The following is a 19,896-nucleotide window of genomic DNA, read 5'->3' as shown; positions in this document are numbered from 1 at the left end:
CTGTTCTGAAGTTACCTCGCTCCTCAGAATGGCCGAGAACAGCAAATGGATCTTAGTTACGTCCGCTAAGATCATACACAAACTCAGGTAGATTCTTCTTCTAATGCTGCCTGAGAAAAAACAACACACTCCGGTGCCGTTTAAAATAACAAACTTTTGATTGAAGAAATAAAAACTAAGTTTTAATAACCACTGTCCTCTCAAACATCCTATCTATTGGTTAGGTGCAAGAGAATGACTGGGTATGACGTAGAGGGGAGGAGCTATATAGCAGCTCTGCTTGGGTGATCCTCTTGCACTTCCTGTTAGGGAGGAGTTATAATCCCATAAGTAATGGATGACCCGTGGACTGACTACACTTAACAGGAGAAATGTATATTTGTGAATGTTGAGATGTTATATTGGTTTCACTGGTAAAAATAAATAATTGAAATGGGTATATATTTGTTTTTTGTTAAGTTGCCTAATAATTATGCACAGTAATAGTCACCTGCACACACAGATATCCCCCTAAAATAGCTATAACTAAAAACAAACTAAAAACTACTTCCAAAACTATTCAGCTTTGATATTAATGAGTTTTTTGGGTTCATTGAGAACATGGTTGTTGTTCAATAATAAAATTAATCCTCAAAAATACAACTTGCCTAATAATTCTGCACTCCCTGTATAGTGTTAGGTTTAATTGTAACTTAGGTTAGGATTTATTTTACAGTTAATTTTGTAATTATTTTAACTAGGTAGCTATTAAATAGTTCTTAACTATTTAATAGCTATTGTACCTGGTTAAAATAATTACAAAGTTGCCTGTAAAATAAATATTAATCCTAAAATAGCTACAATGTAATTATAATTTATATTGTAGCTATATTAGGATTTATTTTACAGGTAAGTATTTAGCTTTAAATAGGAATAATTTATTTAATAAGAGTTAATTAATTTTGTTAGATTAAAATTATATTTAACTTAGGGGGGTGTTAGGGGTACATAAGGATAACGTAGGTGGCGGTCGGCAGATTAGGGGTTAAAAAAAATTAATCGAGTGGCGGCGATGTGGGGGGACATCGGTTTAGGGGTACATAGGTAGTTTATGGGTGTTAGTGTACTTTAGAGTACAGTAGTTAAGAGCTTTATGAACCGGCGTTAGCCCAGAAAGCTCTTAACTACTGACTTTTTTCTGCGGCTGGAGTTTTGTCGTTAGATTTCTAACGCTCACTTCAGCCACGACTCTAAATACCGGAGTTAGAAAAATCCCATTGAAAAGATAGGATACGCAATTGACGTAAGGGGATCTGCGGTATGGAAAAGTCGCAGCTGAAAAGTGAGCGTTAGACCCTATTTTGAGTGACTCCAAATACCGGAGGTAGCCTAAAACCAGCATTAGGAGCCTCTAACGCTGGTTTTCACGGCTACCGCCCAACTCTAAATCTAGCCGTTAGGAAGCAACACTGAGTGACAATCAATTTCACATGCTGTTGTGCAAATAGAATAGACAACAGGTGGAAATTATAGGCAATTAGCAAGACACACCCAATAAAGGAGTGGTTCTGCAGGTGATGACCACAGACCACTTCTCAGTTCCTATGCTTTCTGGCTGATGTTTTGGTCACTTTTGAATGCTGGCGGTGCTTTCACTCTAGTGGTAGCATGAGACGGAGTCTACAACCCACACAAGTGGTTCAGGTAGTGCAGCTCATCCAGGATGGCACATCAATGCGAGTTGTGGCAAGAAAGATTGTTGTGTCGGTCAGCGTATTGTCCAGAGCATGGAAGCGCTACCAGGAGACAGGCCAGAACATCAGGATATGTGGAGGACGTAGGAGGGCAACAACCCAGCAGCAGGACCACTACCTCCGCCTTTGTGCAAGGAGGAACAGGAGGAGCACTGCCAGAGCCCTGCAAAATGACCTCCAGCAGGCCACAAATGTGCATGTGTCTGCTCAAACGGTCACCTTGAGGGTGGTATGAGGGCCCAATGTCCACAGGTGGGGGTTATGCTTACAGCCCAACACCGTGCAGGACATTTGGCATTTGCCAGAGAACACCAAGATTGGCAAATTCACCACTGGCGCCCTGTGCTCTTCACAGATGAAAGCAGGTTCACACTGAGCACATGTGACAGACATGACAGAGTCTGGAGACGCCGTGGAGAACGTTCTGCTGCCTGCAACATCCCCCAGCATAACCGGTTTGGCAGTGGGTCAGTAATGGTGGGGGGTGGAATTTCTTTGGGGGGCCACACAGCCCTCCATGTGCTCGCCAGAGGTAGCCTGACTGCCATTAGGCACCGAGATGAGATGCTCAGACCCCTTATGAGACCATATGCTGGTGCGGTTGGCCCTGGGTTCCTCCTAATGCAAGACAATGCTAGACCTCATGTGGCTGGAGTGTGTCAGCAGTTACTGCAAGACAAAGGCATTGATGCTATGGACTGGCCTGTTCATTCCCCAGACCTGAATCCAATTGAGTACATCTGGGACATCATGTCTAGCTCCATCCACCAACGTCACGTTGCATCACAGACTGTGCAGGAGTTGGCAGATGCTTTAGTCCAGGTCTGGGAGGAGATCCCTCAGGAGACCATCCACCACCTCATCAGGAGCATGCACAGGCATTGTAGGGAGGTCATACAGGCACGTGAATGCCACACACACTACTGAGCCTCATTTTGACTTGTTTTAAGGACATTACATCAAAGTTGGGTCAGCCTGTAGTGTGTTTTTCCACTTTAATTTTGAGTGTTACTCCAAATCCAGAACTCCATGGGTTGAAACATTTGATTTCCATTTTTTAAAATTTTGTGTGATTTTGTTGTCAGCACATTCAACTATGTAAAGAACAAAGTATTTCATTAGAATATTTCATTCATTCAGATCTAGGATGTGTTATTTTATTGTTCCCTTTATTTTTTGGAGCAGTGTATATATATGTGTGTATGTTATGTCAGAAATCTTTTTGAAAACATATTTACATGTTCCTAAGTTCCCTTTTTGTTCTAAATAATGTTGTCTGTCATATCTATGTGTTAATTTATACCACTATATGTATATATTGTAAATGCATTATTATTCTGAGCAGGAATAATTGGGAATATAACATATAATCAGAGTATCATATGTATTTATTTGCAATCAATGGATATTTTAAAGGGATAGGAAAGTAAAAATTTAAGTTGCAGGATTCAGATAGAGCATGTAATTTTAAAACACTTTAAAATTCACTTCTATTTTCAAATGTGCTTTGTTCTCTTGGTATCCCTTGTTAGAAAATAATACACACATATTTTACACTACTGGGAGCTAGATGCTAATTAGTGCCTGCACACATTTGTCTCTTGTGATTGGCTACATAGATGTGTTCAGCTAGCTGTCAGTAGTGCAATGCTGTTCCTTCAGCAAAGGATAACAAGAGAATGAAGTAAATTTGATAATAGAAGTACATTTGAAAGTTGTTTAAAATTGTATGTTCTATCCAAATCATGAACTAATATTTTGGGGTTTCCTGTCCCTTTAAGAGCTGTGCCAAGTTTCTCTCTGCACCTGTCTAACCCCTCCTGATTTCAATCTATTTTTTTTTTAAAAACACCCCTACACAGGTGTTATAAAATGGGCTGGCATATAAGATGAAATTTCTTAGTAAAAAAGAAATTCAAGAGAAGGAAGAAATACACTGAAAATAGCATGCCAGTAAAGAGGTGATTTTAATTTCTGCTGTATCTGAATCAAGACAGTTTAAAGTTAGGTGGGCTATCCCTTCGAGCTATCAGCTTAAAATTATATTGAATGAAACATCAATTTGAATTTTAAAATCCTTGCCTAAAATATTACACTGTGTGTCCTTATGTCAGCATCAATGTTTATCTTTAATACTAATTTCACATATACATACTTTCAAAGTATAATGCACAATGTAACAAATGGCACTTACAAGTTCTAATGAGTGATCAATGACACAAGTATCAAGCAATTTGATTCGTTAGTGATAGTTTATAATGTGTATTTGTATCAGATTGACTGATGTCATAAATCGTGTGACTATGCATATTCCAATCAAAAGTGGTGGAAAAATTCACTAGTGTATGGGTTATTTAGGAGTCTGCGTAATAATTGGTGCGAAAAGTGTTGAGTCAAATATGGCGCAAAGTGGAGAGTGGGACCTGTATTACATGGCTTAAACATGGTGCACATAGTTTTTTCCAAAATGTTTATTTATTTCATTTTTATCTCTATATCTATTAGTGCAACATGTTTGGGGCAAAACGTTGCACCAAATATGTAGAAATAATATTGTCCCCTTGTTTTGTAATGAGAGACAGATTTAGAAAGGGTATACAATTTTAATAAACTTTCTAATTCACTTTTATTATGTAATATACTTCATTCTCTTGCAGCATCGAACATAAGCTTTCTGTGTTTTCCAATTCCCATTGAGTTCTATGGGATCTGCGACCTCAAGGGTGGCGGATTGAAAACTAGGTACGCTGAGTCGGAAAAGACACGAGCGTAACTGCAAAAATTTTGATAACTTTGTGAGAGCTTCAAATAGTGTCGATTAGTAGGGTGAATGAACACGATTCCACTCGAATTCCACTGTTTTCAACTCGCATCGATCTGTGTCGGATTGAGACCTCAGGATCGTATTTTACGCCACAAATTTCAACATTTGCCGATCTTGACGCTTTGATAACTACGGCGGATCAATCTCGCAACAATTACGACGCAGAATTCTAGCGTATTTTCAGTTGACGCTTTGATACATAGGCCCCTATATCTTCTCTCACATTCCTAGATAATATTTACTAGATTTCCACTGTGGTTGTTTACTAGTACATATCCATTCACTAAGAATGCAAGAACTACTGTGTAAGTGCCTTTGAAGATTTAGGAAGGAGGAATCTCATTCTTTCCACCTCTGTTAATAGGAGCCAAGTTCTCTTTCTGTGAGTATTCTCTATGAATGTGAGCCAAAATACATAAATTGCAACAATGTGTTTAATTTCCATTTAACACCAACTGTTATGCCTTTTAAACCTCTATGAGAAGCCTGGTTAAGATAATGGATTTAAATAAGACTCAAATGAGATCCATGGAATAGTATACATATATATATATATATATATATATATATATATATATATATATATATATATATAATATAATATAATATACACAAAAAACAAGTTTGATATATTCTACAAAACCTAAATGCTTTTATAAAAAATATAAATAGATATGTTTGAAATTGAAACATATTATTTCATTAAGAACAATATTCTTTCATAAACTGTACTAATGCATTTATTTGCATTTAAAAAAATAGGATTTTGTTACAGAATTTTATATAAAGACATACCTTTTGATGAAGAAGCAGCTCTTCAACGAAACACTTTACTCTGAGAAAGAGTAGATTAATCAAATGATCTCTGATAAGCGGACAGTTTCCCAGTAAAATAAGACAGTTTTCCATGGACTGCTGCATCTGAAACTAAATATAAGTACAAATAATCAGCCACTGCATATGTTAACTTGTATATTTCTAATGTTTTAACAATTTACAAACTAACAAATATGCATAGGGACTTAAATAGCAATAGTAATATATATAGACCAGTAGTTCGAGTCTTGCCTCTCCAGGAGGGTGCTAGAGCATTTTTATGGAGGCGCAGGAGCAATGACACTTACCACTATCATATGGAAACCAAAAGTAGCAGCTGATTTGGTAAAACGTAGAATATTTTTTTAAGAGCTGACAATTACCCTTTCTAAGTTGTGGAGGAATAGGGCAAAGGGCAGAATGTATGTGGGCGAAAGGCACTGAGCCCAGAATCGCTCATAGATTGTGTTGCATTTGTTGTCTTGATTAGTAATGTTGTTTAAACAGGAGTAACAAAGTACAAATTGAAATGTGAGTGAAGAACTCTTTTTGGTTGAGGAGAATAAGCTCTTGAGAGCCAAGTGTAAATCCTGGATTAGGTATAAATTCCCCAAATTAAAGCTAAAATGAAATATTATGTATTCTTTAAAGAGAAAAATAAAAAATAAAGTAATATCTATTAGGAAGAGGGGAGCTGTCTTGTAAATTCCATCGAAGGGGAGGCCCACCACCAGACTTTGAAAACCTCCGATGTAGACTTATTTTTTAACAAAAACATTGAAGTATAACACAATATTTAGAAGTTTAAAGTAAAATGTTATATATATATATATATATATATATATATACAGGGAGTGCAGAATTATTAGGCAAATGAGTATTTTGACCACATCATCCTCTTTATGCATGTTGTCTTACTCCAAGCTGTATAGGCTCGAAAGCCTACTACCAATTAAGCATATTAGGTTATGTGCATCTCTGTAATGAGAAGGGGTGTGGTCTAATGACATCAACACCCTATATCAGGTGTGCATAATTATTAGGCAACTTCCTTTCCTTTGGCAAAATGGGCTCAGAAAAGTCAAAAATAGTGAGATATCTTGCAGAGGGATGCAGCACTCTTAAAATTGCAAAGCTTCTGAAGCGTGATCATCGAACAATCAAGCGTTTCATTCAAAATAGTCAACAGGGTTGCAAGAAACATGTGGAAAAACCAAGGCGCAAAATAACTGCCCATGAACTGAGAAAAGTCAAGCGTGCAGCTGCCAAGATGCCACTTGCCACCAGTTTGGCCATATTTCAGAGCTGCAACATCACTGGAGTGCCCAAAAGCACAAGGTGTGCAATACTCAGAGACATGGCCAAGGTAAGAAAGGCTGAAAGACGACCACCACTGAACAAAACACACAAGCTGAAACGTCAAGACTGGGCCAAGAAATATCTCAAGACTGATTTTTCTAAGGTTTTATGGACTGATGAAATGAGAGTGAGTCTTGATGGGCCAGATGGATGGGCCCGTGGCTGGATTGGTAAAGGGCAGAGAGCTCCAGTCCGACTCAGACGCCAGCAAGGTGGAGGTCGAGTACTGGTTTGGGCTGGTATCATCAAAGATGAGCTTGTGGGGCCTTTTCGGGTTGAGGATGGAGTCAAGCTCAACTCCCAGTCCTACTGCCAGTTTCTGGAAGACACCTTCTTCAAGCAGTGGTACAGGAAGAAGTCTGCATCCTTAAAGAAAAACATGATTTTCATGCAGGACAATGCTCCATCACACGCGTCCAAGTACTCCACAGCGTGGCTGGCAAGAAAGGGTATAAAAGAAGAAAATCTAATGACATGGCCTCCTTGTTCACCTGATCTGAACCCCATTGAGAACCTGCGGTCCATCATCAAATGTGAGATTTACAAGGAGGGAAAACAGTACACCTCTCTGAACAGTGTCTGGGAGGCTGTGGTTGGTGCTGCACGCAATGTTGATGGTAAACAGATCAAAACACTGACAGAATCCATGGATGGCAGGATTTTGAGTGTCCTTGCAAAGAAAGGTGGCTATATTGGTCACTGATTTGTTTTTGAATGTCAGAAATGTATATTTGTGAATGTTGAGATGTTATATTGGTTTCACTGGTAAAAATAAATAATTGAAATGGGTATATATTTGTTTTTTGTTAAGTTGCCTAATAATTATGCACAGTAATAGTCACCTGCACACACAGATATCCCCCTAAAATAGCTATAACTAAAAACAAACTAAAAACTACTTCCAAAACTATTCAGCTTTGATATTAATGAGTTTTTTGGGTTCATTGAGAACATGGTTGTTGTTCAATAATAAAATTAATTCTCAAAAATACAACTTGCCTAATAATTCTGCACTCCCTGTATATATATATATATATATATATATATATATATATATATATATATATATAAATAAATATATATACAGTATATATATATATACACACACACAAAACACAGGAGGGGACTGCACTCTCAGGGGTCAAATTATCAAGCTCCGAATGGCTCGCCGGAAACAGCAGTTATAAAGCAGCGGTCTAAAGACGCCCTGTGTTTTTTCCTTTCTTCATATATAGGCATAGATAGATATTTTACCAAAAAAACATCATAGGTCTCTATTTAACAAAGTCCGGCGGACCTGATCCGACAGTACGGATCAGGTCCGACAGACCTCGCTAATTGCGGAGAGCAATACGCTCTCCGTATTCAGCGTTGCACACAAGAGCTGCTGGTGCAACACCGCCCCCTGCAGACTCGCGGCCAATGGGCCGCCAGCAGGGAGGTGTCAATCAACCCGATCGTACTCGATCGGGTTGATTTCCGGCGATGTCTGTCTGCCTGCTCAGAGCAGGCAGACAGGTTATAGAGCAGCAGTCTTTGTGACCGCTGCTTCATAACTGCTGTTTCTGGCGAGTCTGAAGACTTGCCAGAAACACGGGCCGCCAAGCTCCTTTCGGAGCTTGATAGATAGGCCCCATAGGGTCAATTTATTAAACCCCGAGTGGACATGATTCAATATAGCGAATCATGTCCGCCCTGCATTGCTAAATGTTGACAGCATATGCTGTGGCATTTAACAATGTACAAGCATTTTACAAGAAATGCTTGTGCAATGCAGCCACCTGCACATTCGCAGTAAATCGGCTGCTAGAAGGGGGTGTCAATCATCCCAATCATATCTGATTGGGATGATTTCAGTCTCCCACCTAAAAGGTGGTGGTCAAGTTAAGGAGCAGCAGTCTAATTTCAGTTTCCAGTCCAATTTATAGATAGAAATACATATTTAAGAATAAATAGAACATATTCTGCTATGTGAAGAACATTAGAATGTAAAATATTAATGTGTCATGTTAGCTTAGCGCACTTGGTTAAACATGATCAGGTTTGCACAACTTATTTTTTTCTTCCATTTTTCAAGATCCATTGAAGTCTATGGGGAAATAAGTTAACACGGTTGCGGTATTCCAACTTCAGGTTTTTGCCAGCGTTGATTTAGCTCTTGAGTGAAAAGTTTTTATTTTCAACTTGTAACATGTGCTCTACCCGAAGCAAGTAAAAAGCTTACATCCAGCTGAGTTAACACGCGAGCCGGAGACATAAATAGAGCTCCACTCATAATCTAGCCCCCAGAGAGAAACCTAACCCCACACAACCTAAAACCATGAGGTCTTCATGACTGGTATGTTATGGCAATATCTATAAATGATCACATTTCCCATAGACTATTACACCTGTGAGGCACTATTTAAAGATAGAAGCTGCAATATTATTAGAGGCTTCATGAAACAGCAATAGGAATGATAATGTACAACTTTTTTTTTAATATTAAACTTTCCTCTTTGTAATAGTCTTTAGTTACTGAAACAGAAGAAAATTGTTGCAGTACACATGGGTTAAGCTAGCTAGAAGGTTTTGAGTTACCATTCTGCATGAATGGAAACATGTTTGGTGTGCTACACTTTTGAGTGCTTTTTCATTTGGACTTCCACTGATGCTGTGTGTAATGGTACAAACAATTTGATGCCTTTTCTGTTTTGCATCATGTCAGTTACAATACAGAAAACTAAATTAAAATAATGTTTTTCCCTTCTAAGCAGTAGCTTCAAACTACAATGCATTTGCATACTCAGCAGTGTGTACCATTAAACTGTATGTATAAAAACTCTTTGTGACCTGCCATTAAAATACTCTCAGCAAGCACAGCTAGAGTGCACTTACTATTATAAATAAAGTCCAGCATGAGGGAAAGGCTTTCTTTAAATGGCCTAAGTCAAAGCTGCACAGTAAAAGAGGATGTCTGCATGAATTATTGCTACTGCAGTCGGTAATACCAACATCTTAATGTTGTCATTATACAAGGATACCTATTAAAAAAAAAATAGTATATACAGAGAAAGGAGAGGAAATTTATAAAAAGAAAGATAAGCCGACTTTGTATGTAAAGTAGAAGATAAGCTTGACTTTGTAAGTAAAATAGATAATTAAGTATTCTGAACTTGGCCATACCACCTTTAAGAGTCTATAGGGCCGATTTATCAAATGTCTGGCGGACATGATCCGCTGTATCGAATGCCACCCTGCAGATTTATCAAGTGTCTGTAGCTGTAGCGAATCATGTCTGCCAGACATCAATAAATGCAGACAGCATACACTGTATGAATTTATCATTGCACAAGCAATTCTGGTGAACTGCTTGTGCAATGCCGCCCCTGCAGATTCACGGCCAATCAGCTGCTATCAGGGGTGTCAATCAACCCGATTGTATGAGATTGGGCGGATTTATGTCCGCCGCTGCTCTTAACTCCTGTTTCCAGTATACGGCCCCATTCGGGCAGTGATAAATCGGCCCCTATACATCAAGGAAACCTGTACAGTGATAGAAGCCCTTTCTACCTCTGTGTTTATATCAATTATATCCGCTATTAATCTTTTTTTATATTTATTCAGGAAGGGATTATAAACAGCTTCCTAGCTAATCTGTATGAAACGTAAAGGAATATAGTAGTTGTCGTGAAATGCAAACACCGAGACAACTGTTTAGAATAATTAAAGGACATAAAAAGAAATTTGAAATGACAGTAGAAGCATTTTATAATATATGTTTTAAAAAAATGCTTCCTTTAAAAGTGATTGGGTTGTGCATATGCTGGTTGATACAGTAAGTATCTTTTACTTTTCCAGTCTTAACAAAATGTTTCAGATGTGCCTGTATGCTGCCCACTGGTGTATTAACGGCAGGTAAATAGCATAAATCCTTGTTACTTATTCAATGACACATTTTTGCTTGTATCTAAATAAGTATAAAACATAAAACTGTGCATTTAAAATTCACTTAAAGGGCGTGTCCGGGCACCACCGAGTATGGCCACAATTTTAGGAGCTCTGGGAGATGATTGGGATAACCGCTGAATAACTCTGACATACAGCGCCATCTATTCTTGAGAAAAAGAGATTTGAATATGTTATAGTTGGCTAATAAGACAGATACAAGATTGCTGTATGGATCTTTGGCCTAACACTTTATGAACTGCCCCCCTCCCCCCCCGGGCTCAGCAGTTGCTTTGGAACTGCTACACATGTTTTTTTTGGACTTTGAGCGCAATGTGTGTCAACGGCTCAATGCTCTCATTCTAATAGTGAAGCAGGAGAGAGACCTTTTAAGGCCTGTTAGAGAGAGCCCTATAATACTGCCTGAGCGGCTACCTGGTCAGAGGTCACTAGCAGAGGGATGCCAACAGATTTCTACAGGCTACAAAAAAAAGGGAGTGATATTATATTCTAGCTTCCTCTGCTCCTGAGATGCCAGAGTTGTCATTTACGATCCAGGGGGAGACTAGGCCCCAGAGATCCATGGGGAGCACAGCGACAGACCCCTGTAACTGAAAATCAACGGTAGAAGGGGAGAAGTTGACCTACCCTGGGATTCTCGGATACAGAGGAATGAAGCGGACTTCCACTTGTCTGATGTATGGGGGGCAGCGACTGGCTCTCCTGCGCGTATTCCAGATTTGTTGCAGAGTTTAACCCCTTAGTGACCGACGACGTACGCCATACGTCCTGCAAAAAAATACAGTTAACGCCTGAGGACGTATGGCGTACGTCGTCGGCTAAACTGAGCCCTGGAAGCGATCGAGATCGCTTCCAGCCGCTCTTACAGTATTGCAGGGATGCCTCGATGTCTAGGCATCCCTGCAATACTGCTTACGAGTACCGGGACCGGATTGATTACTCCCCCACGAGTGATCACTTCCGGTTTTGCTCCACGTGGAGCCCGGCAGTGCAGCAGAGCATCGGAAGCGATCGGACACGCTTCCGATGCTCTGCTTGTGTGCTAAGTGCCTTGGTGGGTCGAGGCACTTAGTTAGTTATAAAATAAAAAAAAATAAAAAAAAAACGGCAGAAAATAAAAAACAGCCCTAAATAGCCCCCCCCTCCCCCTTCACAGGGCATCCAAGATGGCGATGCCCAGTGCATCATGGGGCCTCTGGGGGTGTCCCTAGCCTGCCTCATCATAGGGGCAAGCTAGGGTCACCCAATCTGAGCCTCCCACCCATAAAAAAAAAAAAATACCCCATTTGTCTGATCATGTCAATATTTGTAAATATTTACACTGATCAGTGTGGATCTCCCTACCTCTCCTCACTTGCGATTTTGTTGGAGAGAGAGACCTGTATTTAGCAGAGAGAGCTATATTTATTATATTTGTTAAAAAAATTTGAGATCCAAAGGCTCTTTTCAGAGCCATTAACCCCTAGCTTGCCAGTGATCACTATAAATCACTGGCATTAGCATAGCTGCACTTTTTTTGCTGTCTGTGCATTTTTTTAGGGGTTCATTTTTTTTGTTGTAATTTTTTTTTTTAAAAAGCCAAAGGCTCTTTTCAGAGCCATTTAGTTAATTTAATTTAATTAATTTAATTTCCAGAGTTATTAACCCCTAGCTTGCCAGTGATCGCTATTAATCACTGGCATTAGCACAGCTGCACTTTTTTTGCTGTCTGTGCATTTTTTTAGGGGTTAATTTTTTTGTTGTAATTTTTTTAAAAAAACCAAAGGCTCTTTTCATAGCCATTTAGATAATTTAATTTCCAGAGTCATTAACCCCTAGCTTGCCAGTGATCGCTATAAATCTCTGGCAGTAGCATAGCTGTACTTTTTTGCTGTTTTTTAGGGGTTAATTTTTTTGTTATAATTTTTTAAAAACCCAAAGGCCATTTAGTTAATTTAATTTTCAGAGCCATTAACCCCTAGCTTGCCATTTAGCTAATTAATTTAATTTAATTTGTTTTTCTGTGACAGATACAATAATGTCACAGAAAACATATAGGGGCCCATTTATCAAAGGGCTTGCGGACCTGATCCGACACTTCGGATCAGGTCTGCAAGACCTCGCTAAATGCGGAGAGCAATACGCTCTCCGCATTTAACATTGAACCAGCAGCTCACAAGAGCTGCTGGTGCAACGCCGCCCCCTGCTGACTCGCGGCCAATCGGCCGCCAGCAGGGAGGTGTCAATCAACCCGATCGTATTCGATCGGGTTGATTTCCGGCGATTTCTGTCCGCCTGCTCAGAGCAGGCGGACAGGGTTATGGAGCAGCGGTCTTTAGACCGCTGCTTCATAACTTGTGTTTCTGGCGAGTCTGAAGACTCGCCAGAAACACGGCCCTTCAAGCTCCATACGGAGCTTGACAAATGGGCCTGATAGTGTTGAGGAGGCGTATGCCATCCTTGCGTCAGAGTCAGATGTCTCTATGTCTGACTCAGACCCCAATTTTGACCCTGCCATATGCTCAGATACATCACTAGATGCAGTCTCAACTGATAGTGATGTATCTGTGGCTGCTAGCCCCCCTGCTACCCCCCTACCAGCCCCCCTGCCAGAAGGAGGCGTGTTACTGCCATTGCCACTGAAGAGTGGGTAATGCCTCATCTCCAGAGGCCAGATATCCCACCCTTCACAGCAAATGCTGGAATAAATATAGATGTGGCAGGTTTTAGCCCCCAACAGTTTTTGGAGGTGTTTCTGGGCGATGATGTTGTCGCCCAAACTAATATATATGCCCATCAGTACCGTGCTGCAAAGCCTGAAACATATTTGGCAAAGCAGCAATGGGCCCCCGTTGATGTGCCAGAATTTAAAAAATTCTGGGCATTGACTATGCTGATGGGCATCATAAAGAAACCCTCTGTTCGCTCCTACTGGAGCAGTAGCCCCATCTGCTCTACCCCCATTTTCTCCCAGAGTATGTCGAGGCAGAGGTATGAAATGATTCTGCATTTCATGCACTTCAGCGACAACAGCCTGTGCCCCCCTAGGGAGCATCCCCAATTTGACAGGCTGTATAAAATCCGCCCCTGATTACCCACTTTTCTGCCAGGTTTGCAGAGGCTTATACACCTGGAAGGAATATATGCATTGATGAATCCCTGATGAAGTATAAGGGAAGGCTGGGATTCAAGCAGTATATTCCTTCCAAGCGTTCCAGGTATGGGGTAAAGGTGTATAAGCTCTGTGAGAGCGACAGTGGGTATACTCAGGCCTTCCGGGTGTATGAGGGAAAGGATAGCCACCTTGACCCTCCAGGTTGCCCAGAACATATGGGAACCACTGGCAAGATTGTCTGGGACCTGATATTACCCCTAATGAACAAAGGGTATCACTTGTACTTAGACAATTTTTATACAAGTGTCCTTTTGTTCAAGCTACTGTATTGCTTTGATACAGTAGCTTGCGGTACAATTAAAAAGAACCGCACAGGTTTCCCAGGACAACTTGTACGCACCCGGCTACAAAGGGGGGAGACCTCAGCTCTGCGCCAAGAGGAGCTGTTGGCACTTAAGTACAGAGACAAGAAGGATGTATACATTCTTACCACCATCCACAATGAGAGGACGGTGGCGGTCTCTGTACATGGCAGAGCTGAGATCATAAGGAAGCCAGTGTGCATCAAGTCTTATAACCGGCATATGGGTGGGGTTGATCTGGCAGATCAGCTGCTGCAGCCTTACCTAATTATGCGGAAGACAAGGGCCTGGTACAAAAAGGTTGCAATTTACCTAATGCAGAAAGCAAACCCCAGAATGAAACAGACTTTTTTACAGTTTCAGCTCCAGATCATTTCGGGGATTTTGTACCATGATGCACCTGCTCCCCGGGCGGTGATGGGAGAGAGCAGAGTTGGGGTAAAGCAGAAACCACAAAAAAAATGCAGAGTCTGTACCAAGAGGGGGAAGAGAAGGGACACCATATATCACTGTCCTGATTTCCCTGGACAGCCTGCACTCTGCATTGGGGACTGTTTCAAGCGGTACCATACAATGGTCAATTTTTTAAAAAAAAATACATTTGCAGTTTTTTGGTTATGTTTACTGTTTTTTGGTTGGTTTTTTTTTACTTTTACTGTTCCAGATTTTTACATTTCACTACTTTTTTTCTAAAATTGGGGCTGTTTTTTTTTTTTTTTCCTTTAAAAACCCCTGTCAAACCTATGGATGGGGGACATAGGTGTTCTCAGGGTGCCTTGCAGAAAACAACCTAAAGTATTTTTTTGCAATAACTTACAACAGTCTCTCCTAAATCATAATCAAAAAGCAGTGTGTGTAAAAATGAAAATTGAAAAATTACCACCATACATTTTCTCAATTTTTTTGGCTAAAACGGTTGCTTCAAAGACATCACAGCACACTATATACAATACCTTGGGGTGTCAACTTTTGAAAAATATGCACATTCATGGAAAACAAATAAATTGGGGTATGTAAAAAGACCCCCAAAAAAGACAATAGGCAAAGAAAATATGTTAAATGTGAAAATAAATCACAAATGCATGTCAGACATTTGGCATTGCACCCCCCAAACAAGCCAACAAACCTATGCATAGGTGGTATCACTGTACTCAGGAGATGTTGGTGAACACATATTGGGGTCTTTTTTGGCAGTAACACATAACAGGAGCTAAGAATCCATGTCTAAAGTACAATGTGTGTGAAAATTAACACAAAAAAAATTAATACCCAATAGTTTGACAAAGACTGGTGGTTGAATTAGTGCATACAAAGTGTTAAAATACCAGCATTTAAAATACCCTAGGGTGTCTACTTTTTAAAAATATATGGTTTGATGGGGTAAATTACATTGTCCGGCTTCAGAAATGTCCTAAATATTACATGGGGGCATGGGTAGTGAAAATTCCAAGTTGAAAAACTGGAATGCGGCCCCTAGAAATAAGGCCTTTTAGCCCCCAGAGAACCCGACACACGTATACATGGGTGGTATCACTGTACTCAGGAGATGCTATTGAACTCATATTGAGGTGTTTTTTGGCAGTAACATATAACAGGAACTGAGAATCCATGCCTAAAGTAGAATGTGTGTGAAAAATAACACAATAAAATGGCTACCCAAAAGTTTGATAAAGACTGTTGGTTGAATTAGTGCATGGCAAGTGTTAAAATACCAGCATTTGAAATACCCTAGGGTGTCTACTTTTCAAAAATATATAGTTTGATGGGGGTAAATTACATTGGCTGGCTTCAGAAATGTCCCAAATAGAATATGGGTGCATGATGACAGATGTGAAAATTCCAAGTTGAAAAACTGGAATGCGCCCCCTAGAAATAAGGCCTTTTAACCCCCAGAGAACCCGACACACCTATACATGGGTGGTATCACTGTACTAAGGAGATGTTGTTGAACACATATTGAGGTGTTTTTTGGCAGTAACATATAACAGGAACTGAGAATCCATGCCTAAAGTAGAATGTGTGTGAAATTTAACACAAAAAAATGACTACCCAAAAGTTTGATAAAGACTGTTGGTTGAATTAGTGCATGGCAAGTGTTAAAATACCAGCATTTGAAATACCCTAGGGTGTCTTCTTTTCAAAAATATATGGTTTGATGGGGGTAAATTACATTGGCTGGCTTCAGAAATGTCCCAAATAGAACATGGGTGCATGATGACAGATCTGAAAATTTCAAGTTGGAAAACTGGAATGTGTCCCCTACAAATAAGGCCTTTTAGCCCCCAGAGAAACCGACACACCTATACATAGGTGGTATCACTGTACTAAGGATATGCTGCTGAAGACATATTGGGGTGTTATTTGGCAGTAACCCGTAACATTTTCAGTAAATGTATTCTTAAATTGCTATTTTGTCAAAAAAAATCAATTATTTTTTTTTTCCTCAAAATTTAGCATAGATTGGTGGTAAATTGGTTGCATGAAAAATGTCAAAATACCCCAAGTTTAATACCTTAGGTTGTCTTCTTTTAAAAAATATATACATTTGAATGAATATTCAGGGATTCCTGACAGATATCAGTGTTCAAATGTAACTAGCGCTAATTTTGAAAAAAAGTGGTTTGGAAATAGCAAAGTGCTACTTGTACTTATTGCCCTATAACTTGCTAAAAAAGCAAAGAACATATAAATATTGGGTATTTCTAAACTCAGGAGAAAATTTAGAAACTATTTAGCATTGGTGTTTTATGGTGGTTGTAGATGTGTAAGAGATTTTGAGGGTCAAAGTTAGAAAAAGTGTGTTTTTTTTTCCATTTTTTCCTCATATTTTATATATTTTTTTATATTAAATTATAAGATTTTATGAAAATAATGGTATTTTTAGAAAGTCCATTTAATGGTGAGAAAAACTGTATATAATATGTTTGGGTACAGTAAATGAGTAAGAGAAAAATTACAGCTAAACATAAACACCGTAGAAATGCAAAAATAGCCTTGGTCCCAGACGGTCAACAAATGGAAAAGTGGTCCGGTCACTAAGTGGTTAATGAAGGTGGACCCGGTTGCCTAAGGGAAAGAAACTCAGATCGAGCTGCCAGAGACAATGGATTGTGAACGCTGAGTGACAGACTTTGAGCCTCGGGGTTGTCGGAACAGGAGAATATGGCTGGTGGTTCAAGTTGCGCTCTCTATGTAAGTACCCTGAGGCTGGACACTTACTCTACACATGTGCAGCAGACAGTGTTTTAGGTCTATGGCTATATATGCTTTTAGAACTGGTATTGGGTAAGATGAATGTGTTATTTTGCCCTTTATCTTGTGATAGCCCTTTCTTGTCCATATCTATGATAACCCGGTCTGATATGATGACATATGGGACGTTTATTAATTTTGTGGTCCCCTTTTGTTATATATATTTTACCTTCTATGATCCAGGGGGGAGGCCTGGCCACAGAGATCAACTGGGAGCACAGCAATGGGCCCCCTGTGACACAGCAGCTCAGTGATAGAAGAGAAGAAGTTGACCTACCATGAGATTCTCGGGTACAGAGGAATGAAGCAGATTTTAATTGTCTGATGTGTGGGGGAGAGCAGCCGGCTCCCCTGCTCGTATTCTAGATTTGTTGCAGAGTCTAGTGAAGGTCTCAATCTCAGATTGAGCTGGCAGAGACTCTGAATTGTGAACACTTGGTGACAAACTTTGAGCCTCTGGGGCTGTCGGAACAGGAGAATAGGTTTGTGTGAAAGATGCAATTACAAATATAGGACCACTAAATTTGACCAGGTGTTGTGACTAAGTGGTGAGAAAAAAATATATGCCTTTTAGAATACTGTGGGTTGTCTACTTTTGCAAATAGTATGCCATGATGGGTAATTTTCATTCCTGGGCTGCCATAACGTCTCACCGGCAACACAGGCCCAGAAAATCAATGTGCTAAATTTAAATGGGCAGGCCCCATATTTCGCATTGTAACTTCCAGAACCTGTACATAGAGGGTATTGTTGTACTAGGGGGACATCGCTGAATACAAATATCAGTGTTTTTTAGCAGTATAAAACATATAAGAATGATATAAACAGCAAAAGAACAGTGTTTGTGTGATAAACTAAAAAAGAAATATGACCACTACATTTGGCCAAGTGTTGTGCCTAAGTGGCTACAAAAAAAGACTAGACCTAGCCCTTTTGGAATACCCTGGGTTGTCTACTTTTGCAAATGGTATGCCATGATGGAGTAATTTTTTTTCCTGGGCTAACATATTGGGCGAGATTACATATGTGGCGCAACCTCCAGTGTAACCGCTGAAACACGCGTCGCCCGTAATTTCACCTTGCACATCGGAGTATCACATAAACCCCGCCGGCAGTTCATAAAGTGCTGTAAGTTGGATAAACTAGCGATGTCTAGAAATGAGCGTAAATACAATTTTCTAAAGTAGCCAGGGACTTACAGCACTTTAGAAACTGTCGGCATCTAAGAAAATAAAAAAAAGTCAAATCTCCCGTAAAAGTCTAACCCGCCTCCCAAAAATAAACCCGACATGTAAAACCCCTATATTCACCTTCAAACCCACATCGGATCTAATAATAAAAGTATTAACCCCATAATCCGCCAACCCCAACATCGCAAACTACCTAATAAATGTATTAACCCCTAATCCGCCAGTCACCCACATCGCAAAGTCCCTATTATAACTATTAACCCCTAATCCGCCATAAACCCACATCGCAAAAAACCTTATAAATCTATTAACCCCTAATCTGCCAAACCCACAAAATGCAATAATCCTAATAAAACTATTATTCCCAAAACCGCCAAACCCACACAATGCAATAATCCTAATAAAACTATTAACCCCTAAACCGCCAATCCCCCAAAACGCAAATAACTGATTAAATTACTAAGCCCCCTAACCTAACACCCCCTAATTTAACCCCAATTACCTAAATTAAAAAATACTAAGTTACAAACAATTAAAATAAAAAAACCTAACACTAAAAAAATTCTAAACTACCCATTGCCCCAAAAGGGGCATTTGTATGGGCATTGCCCTTAAAATGGCATTCAGCTCTTTTACTGCCCTTAAAGGGAAAGTCAACACCAGAATTTGTGTTGTTTAAAAAGAAAGATAATCCCTTTATTACCCATTCCCCAGATTTGCATAACCAACACTGTTATAGAAATACACTTTTTACCTCTGGGATTACCTTGTATCTAAGCCTCTGCAGACTGCCCCCTTATTTCAGTTTTTTTGACAGACTTGCATTTTAGCCAATCAGTGCTCACTTCAGGGTAACTTCACGTGCATGAGCTTAATGTTATCTATATGAAACACATGAACTAATGCCCTCTAGTGTTCAAAATGCTTTCAGATTAGAGGCAGTCTAATCCCCTAATAGGTCTAACCCCCAGATAGGTACTCACGGTTCCTGAAGTCCGGCGCTGAAGTCTTCTTCCAAGCGGCAATATCTTCTTCCAGGAACAAGCAGGAGTGGAGCGGAGGGCGGAACTGAAGACCGGCGACCGCCGGAGCCATGGTGCATGGAGATCCTCTTCGTACGATCACCACCACACACTGAGGATTGAATTCAAGGTACGCGTTTAACCCCTTAACGACCGAGGACGTGCAGGGTACGTCCTCAAAAAAAAGGCAGTTAATGCCTGAGAACGTACCCTGCACGTCCTCGGTGTGGAAAGCAGCTGGAAGCGATCCTGCTCGCTTCCAGCTGCTTTCCGGTTATTGCAGTGATGCCTCGATA

General features: G+C 40.0%; 1 protein-coding gene across 1 annotated transcript in view; it reads right to left on the bottom strand.

Moving 5' to 3' along the window:
• MEI4 (meiotic double-stranded break formation protein 4) overlaps window positions 1–19,896 on the bottom strand; it is a 595,729-nt gene that overhangs the window by 109,546 nt on the left and 466,287 nt on the right. Inside the window, exon 7 of the mRNA XM_053712014.1 lies at window positions 5,353–5,484. Coding sequence (XP_053567989.1) covers window positions 5,353–5,484 — 132 coding nt within the window. The remainder of the gene's footprint in view (window positions 1–5,352; window positions 5,485–19,896) is intronic.

Source organism: Bombina bombina, chromosome 4 (genome assembly GCF_027579735.1).
Source record: "Bombina bombina isolate aBomBom1 chromosome 4, aBomBom1.pri, whole genome shotgun sequence".
Lineage (NCBI taxonomy): Eukaryota > Metazoa > Chordata > Amphibia > Anura > Bombinatoridae > Bombina > Bombina bombina.
Note: the sequence above shows the minus strand (reverse complement) of the source record. Positions and strands in the feature narration are given on the sequence as shown.